The following is a 6,933-nucleotide window of genomic DNA, read 5'->3' as shown; positions in this document are numbered from 1 at the left end:
GCAGGCTTTTCTGGCGTGGAATGCCGGGAATCGGGCCGACAAAAACTGTATTTATCTGCGTCCAATTCTCGGTATATTTGCCGGATACCATTATAGTTAATGGGGCTGGACAGCATTCCGGCAGCCAAATGGGACAGCCTTCCGGATCTGTAAACGCTAGTGTGAAACTAGCCTTAAACACTTGGAAAGCACCTTTAACCACCTACCTACATCTACCTGGTGGCCACCTTTAGCTCCACAGATCGTATATAGATATGTGGTAGGTGACACTTACATTCTTGCCCAGGCAGTAAACCCCATATAACAGTAATGGCTCTCTAGTGTCTTGTACTTATTTACAAAACGTTAAGGTTCTGAACACTACTGGGGTGCAGTATTGCTGCGCAACAGAACCTGAACCGACATGAAACAAATGTATAAATATAAAAGTTTATTCAGTATAGTGTTTAGAAAAATAAGTTCACATCATTTCAGAATACAATAAAACTCGGGAAGAATAAATCCCTATTACAGTACAATGAGAACAAAAAAAATAATAATACATATATATATATATATATATACGATACCTCTTTGGTTGGGTAACTGCACAGAAATGGTTTTTGACTTGAGGTTGGTACCATTAGCAAGAAATGCATGATGAAAAATAAAAAAACTACATAAAAATGTCAGTTGTGTTCTGTTCTCATAAATCATCGTAAGGCACAAAAGAAACAAATATAAATAAAAAATAAAACAACATGCACAAGGAAGCAGATTGAAAAAACAGAACAGAAGGTCTGATATGAGACATGCATATAAGTTAAATAATAGATAGATTAAAAAAAAAAAATACAACTAAACGCCACCAATTCCCACTTTATAAACTAGACAACAATGTATAGCCCGTATATTTTGCTTGCTTTAGTTGTATTTTTGGTAATGCTTACTAACCGTCCTTGAAAGAAAATAAAAGTAAAACATGCAAAACAAGTAAACAGAAGGCTAACAAAATGTTGTGAAGTTCAATGACTGAATTTTTTCTTTTTTTGACAAAAAAAAAAAAGCATGTATTTTTCACTAGTTGGAAGCAAAGACCCTAAGAATAAATAGCATTTTGCACATCGTTATTTATTTGTTACTGCAAATTCCATGCAAAAGTGAAAAATGCCTACATATTTTTTTTCTATGTTAAAATGGTAAAATAGTGCAAAACAATTCATACAAATGTAGTGTTTAAAGTAAAGTTGTCAAGTGATTTCTACTGCCATATTCAAGAGCAGGATAGGATAGAGGAAGGAAAGCTTCTGTGTCTTAAAGGGGTCAGCAAATGGCATTTATTATGTAGAGGAAGTCAATACAAGGCACTTACTAATGTATTGTGATTGTCCATATTGCCTCCTTTGCCGGCTGGATTCATTTTTCCATCACATACACTGCTGGTTTCCATGGTTACGACCACCCTGCAAACCAGCAGAGGTGGTCATGCTTGCACACTATAGGAAAAAGCACCAGCCTCTCTGGTGGTCAGGACCATGGCACTGCACATAGGCTAGTGCTTTTTCCTACAGTGTGCAAGCATGACCACCACTGATGGATTGCAGGGTGGTCATAACCATGGAAACGAGCAGTGTATCATGTGATGGAAAAATTAATCCAGCCAGCAAAGGAGGCAATATGGACAATCACAATACACTAGTAAGTGGCTTATATTAACTTCCTCTACATCAGGCATGCTCAACCTGCAGCCTTCCAGCTGTTGCAAAACTACAACTCCCAGCATGCCAGAACATCCTACAGCTATCAGCCTACGGCCTCATGCACACGACCGTATGCGTTTTGCGGTCCGCAAATAAATAAATAAAACGGATGACGTCCATATGGCAACCTTTTTTTTTGCGGATCTGTTATTTTTGCGGATCCATTGTAATAATGCCCATCCTTGTCCGCAAACTAGAAAAAAAATAGTACATGCACACACATACTGATGCGGACAGCACATGGGAGTGAGAAAATGACTGCATACACACAGATAGTATCTGTAGTTTGCAGATCGCAAAACTGACACGGTCGTGTGCATGAGGCCTAAATCATGACAGGACTCCTGGAGGAGACTGCAAGAGTCCGGTTTATTCCACCCACACAGGGATGGACTGCTTTCTATATGCACACACTGATACACAAGGGGAGATTTATCAAAACTGGAGAAAGGGGAAACTGGTTTAGTTGCCCATAGCAACCAGACTCCACTTTCAATTTCTCAGATCTCCTTTGGAAAAATGAAAGGATCAATCTAATTGGTTGCTAGTAGCAACCAAGTCAGTTTTTACATTGCACCAGTTTTGATAAATCTCCCCTATAGAGAGCTGTCAATCATCCTATGTGGTCAGGCTAAGCAGGACTCGGTCTCTCCTAAGAGTCCTGCCCTGCTCTAAATCATACAAGCCTATGCATCACAGAGCTCCGCTTCTCTCTGTCCATGATATCCTGCCCAATAGAAATTATTCTAGGGATGACATTTCAAACAGGGCTCGTGGCAATACGTGATCAAGAATTGATTGTCTTTCCCTTTGTAATCAGGGCTATATTACTAGGTGCTTACGTTTAAAAAAAACTAGAACTACACCACAAAGTAAGTATCCTTAGCCTCAGGATAAGGGGATTTTAACAAAAAAATATGTAGTATACATTAATGTCTTCAGAAGACAAACATAGATATATTTGAATGATCTACTCTATTTCTTTATAATGTGCTTTGCTACAGTTAAATGGCCCATAGGCCAGAAGGCACCTGGAAAGTTCTTTACAAAAATTGCTATATTTGGACAAGAAAAAAATAAAATAAAAATTGCAACAAAATAAAATAGGGATCGCTTTTCAGAAACTTGTAGTGTGTAATTTTAGAAACTCTGAAAAACTTGCATAATTCGTTTTTCCAAAAAGAAATTAAAAAAATAATAATCTGGAAGTACATAATAGGTCTCTACTAGGACTACATAGGCTTATGTAGAACACACTCGAAGAACTTTAGACTGTAATCTTCCATCAATTTTTACAACCGAGCTGGTAAATGTTAGTAATAGCATTTGTGAAATAGCGGAAGAGAACTACAAGAAGTCTACGTGTAACATTCTAAAATCAGTCTGTTTTAGTTCATTAAACTGTCAAGTAGATTACAATTCTTCTGGATCATAAAAAAAACACACAAAAACAATACAAACCACAAATAGGATTCCGTTATTTTTTGTGATCGACATTTTTCCAGCATATTCCCAAAAAATAAGTACCAGTAATGCTTTTTTTTGTTTTTTTAAACCTTAAACCCAATATTTCGTACAATAAAAAAAAAAATTACTTCAAATGATGTTTCCTTTACTTACCCACCTTTCATGAAAAGGTTAAATGTGGTACAGGAATAAAAAACAAAAAGCAGTGCGATTTCCTAAAATTCTAGTTTAAACAAATATGAATGAAACCAAAAGTCAAAGAGAATCACCTGTCGGCCGTTTATTACATGTCTTGCATGTCCTCATCCATTTGAACGTTCTGAAGCTTGGCCAACTCTTTCTTATCGCTTTCGAGTTCTTCGCAGCCCGTATTAATCATACCACTAAGGACATACTTGGATTTTGCATCCAACAACATAACACTCCCGCTGATTGTGGTGTTCTGCTCAATGGGCAGGAAATTCTCTTTGGATTCGGGTACACGTTGCAGAACCAGGTTGTGATGACTGCTGTAATCCTGATGGGCATGGGTGGCAGAAAGGCTGGCATTATTACCGCTGGCAGCAATGGGTTCTCCAAGGTTAGACTGTGCAGAGGTCACAGACAACAGGTCTTGGGCAGCAATGTAGTGACAGTTCAGCAGAGGTGCAAAGTTTGCGTTACTTGTGGCTGTGACACTGGTCGTGGTGGCGGCGGCATGTGTGGAAATAGGCTGGCTGAGAGAGGCCGACTGGTTCCCTGTAACAGAGGCAGGATTTCCAGAAGCAGTTATTAAGGTAGGCGCGAGTGAAAAATTCTGCCCGTGAGTTCCGTTCACCAAGGAAGCCGCGACAGACTGCAGGGTCTCATCAGAGGACATGCTAATGTTTACTTGTGCTGCGCTTTGATTGACCGGCATTAACGGAGAAAAGAAGAGGCTTCGCTCCAGGCCATCTTGCTTTATAGAATGCGGAACGGTGTAGACGACTGTGCTGGGAGGGAGAGAGCTGAGGAACACTTTTCCTTGATCACCACTAGAGATGGTGTCACTTGTAAATGTTCCTCCCTCTGAAGTACCAGGGACAACTGAGAGGTTTCCAATATTTCCTGCAAAGAGAAATGTGAACAGTTAAATCGGCAAAATGACTACATCCCAAAAATATTTGTCTACAAATTACTATTTGAATTAAAAGGGTTTTCTGAGACTTTAATACTGATGAGCTATCCTCAGGATAGGTCATCAGTATCTGATTGGTGGGGGCCCGACCAGGGGTGAACCTAGCATTTCTGCTGCCCGAGGTGAAAATTGAAACTGCTTCCACCCCCTCCAGCCCTACTGTTTACTGTGATACAGTTGAATATAGAGAAATATTGCCACAGCCCTGCCACTGTCCCCACTTGTCTCTAGGTCTTGCTGCCTGAGGCAATTGCCTCACCTGGCCTCATTGGTGGTGAACCCCTGGATCCAACTCCCGGGAACCCCGCTGATTAGCTGTTTGAAAAGGCAGCGGCACTCGCAGTAGCGGCACGCCTTCTCTCAGCTTTTTCTGGGCCATAGGATGTCACGTTCATCAGTCACATGACCTATTTTAGTGAATGGGGCTGAGCGCGATACCAATCACAGCCGCTATAGAATAAACGACGATGTGCTTGGCAAGCACGGAGAAGGCCACTCAAATGGGCGGATTGGCGAGGGTCCTGGGTGTCAGACCCCCACTGATCAGATACTGAGGATAGGTCATCAGTATTAAAGTCCTGGAAAACCATTTTAAAGAGGACCCGGCACAATTCCTGACATTTCTGATATAGTCAATAATTGTACTCCACATGAAATCACAATTCTGGAGCATTGTAGGACTCTAGGTTGTATATTCCCTTCTTATTCCTACTAAGAGTTTATGAATGAATTTCCAACTGGGTGTTACTAGTTAGGACAGTGTCCCTGGACACTGTCCTATCAGTGCCGACAGAGGCAAACTGTGCAGGGAAACGTCCCTCTCACAAGGGGAATGCTAGCACCCAGCGAGCAATTTATACATAAATGTATATTAGGAATAACAGAGGAATGGTTCAGAGTGTGATATGAAAAGCTGGTATTACATGGGGAGTGAAAACCCGTCCTGCTGAGTGCACGGCGTCATCGGTTGCTATGACGCTGTGCGCTTCGTGCTGCCGCCACTGTACAGTAATACACTCGTATGCGAGTGTATTACTGCACAGCGGTGGTGGCACAAAGTGCACGTCGTCATAGCAACCAATGCAGGACGGGTTTTCACGGACTGTGATCCACGTATATGTGTGAATGAGGCCTTACTGTGGTCCCTGGAGATGGCAAAGTAAATGCTGTAAATATTGAATGCACTTTCTCACTGCAGAATTGCTGGTCTACTATATACAAGAGCAGTATACACTCACCTAAAGAATTATTAGGAACACCTGTTCTATTTCTCATTAATGCAATTATCTAGTCAACCAATCACATGGCAGTTGCTTCAATGCATTTAGGGGGGTGGTCCTGGTCAAGACAATCTCCTGAACTCCAAACTGAATGTCAGAATGGGAAAGAAAGGCGATTTAAGCAATTTTGAGCGTGGCATGGTTGTTGGTGCCAGACGGGCCGGTCTGAGTATTTCACAATCTGCTCAGTTACTGGGATTTTCACGCACAACCATTTCTAGGGTTTACAAAGAATGGTGTGAAAAGGGAAAAACATCCAGTATGCGGCAGTCCTGTGGGCAAAAATGCCTTGTGGATGCTAGAGGTCAGAGGAGAATGGGCCGACTGATTCAAGCTGATAGAAGAGCAACGTTGACTGGAATAACCACTCGTTACAACCGAGGTATGCAGCAAAGCATTTGTGAAGCCACAACACGCACAACCTTGAGGCGGATGGGCTACAACAGCAGAAGACCCCACCGGGTACCACTCATCTCCACTACAAATAGGAAAAAGAGGCTACAATTTGCACAAGCTCACCAAAATTGGACTGTTGAAGACTGGAAAAATGTTGCCTGGTCTGATGAGTCTCGATTTCTGTTGAGACATTCAAATGGTAGAGTCCGAATTTGGCGTAAACAGAATGAGAACATGTATCCATCATGCCTTGTTACCACTGTGCAGGCTGGTGGTGGTGGTGTAATGGTGTGGGGGATGTTTTCTGGGCACACTTTAGGCCCCTTAGTGCCAATTGGGCATCATTTAAATGCCACGGGCTACCTGATCATTGTTTCTGACCATGTCCATCCCTTCATGACCACCATGTACCCATCCTCTGATGGCTACTTCCAGCAGGATAATGCACCATGTCACAAAGCTCGAATCATTTCAAATTGGTTTCTTGAACATGACAATGAGTTCACTGTACTAAAATGGCCCCACAGTCACCAGATCTCAACCCAATAGAGCATCTTTGGGATGTGGTGGAACGGGAGCTTCGTGCCCTGGATGTGCATCCCTCAAATCTCCAACTGCAAGATGATATCCTATCAATATGGGCCAACATTTCTAAAGAATGCTATCAGCACCTTGTTGAATCAATGCCACGTAGAATTAAGGCAGTTCTGAAGGCAAAAGGGGGTCCAACACCGTATTAGTATGGTGTTCCTAATAATTCTTTAGGTGAGTGTATACCCACACAATATGCAATATAACCGTGTATATGCCAAACAACTGTTAACAGCATGCCAATGAGCGGTTACTGAGCCGAAGACTAATACTGCAGAGCTGATCACCATTCCTACAGATGTGC

The 6,933-nt window shown here is 41.8% G+C and overlaps 1 protein-coding gene across 1 annotated transcript in view; it reads right to left on the bottom strand.

Moving 5' to 3' along the window:
• Nucleotides 1-1,985: 1,985 nt before the first annotated feature.
• The window catches only part of SIX4 (SIX homeobox 4), a 30,652-nt gene continuing 25,704 nt past the window's right edge, over nt 1,986-6,933 (bottom strand). The window contains exon 3 of the mRNA XM_040411201.1: nt 1,986-4,292. Within this exon, the coding sequence (XP_040267135.1) occupies nt 3,490-4,292 (803 nt within the window). The 3' untranslated portion in view covers nt 1,986-3,489. The remainder of the gene's footprint in view (nt 4,293-6,933) is intronic.

This window comes from Bufo bufo, chromosome 11 (genome assembly GCF_905171765.1).
Source record: "Bufo bufo chromosome 11, aBufBuf1.1, whole genome shotgun sequence".
Lineage (NCBI taxonomy): Eukaryota > Metazoa > Chordata > Amphibia > Anura > Bufonidae > Bufo > Bufo bufo.
This window is presented reverse-complemented; position numbering and strand designations above follow the sequence as displayed.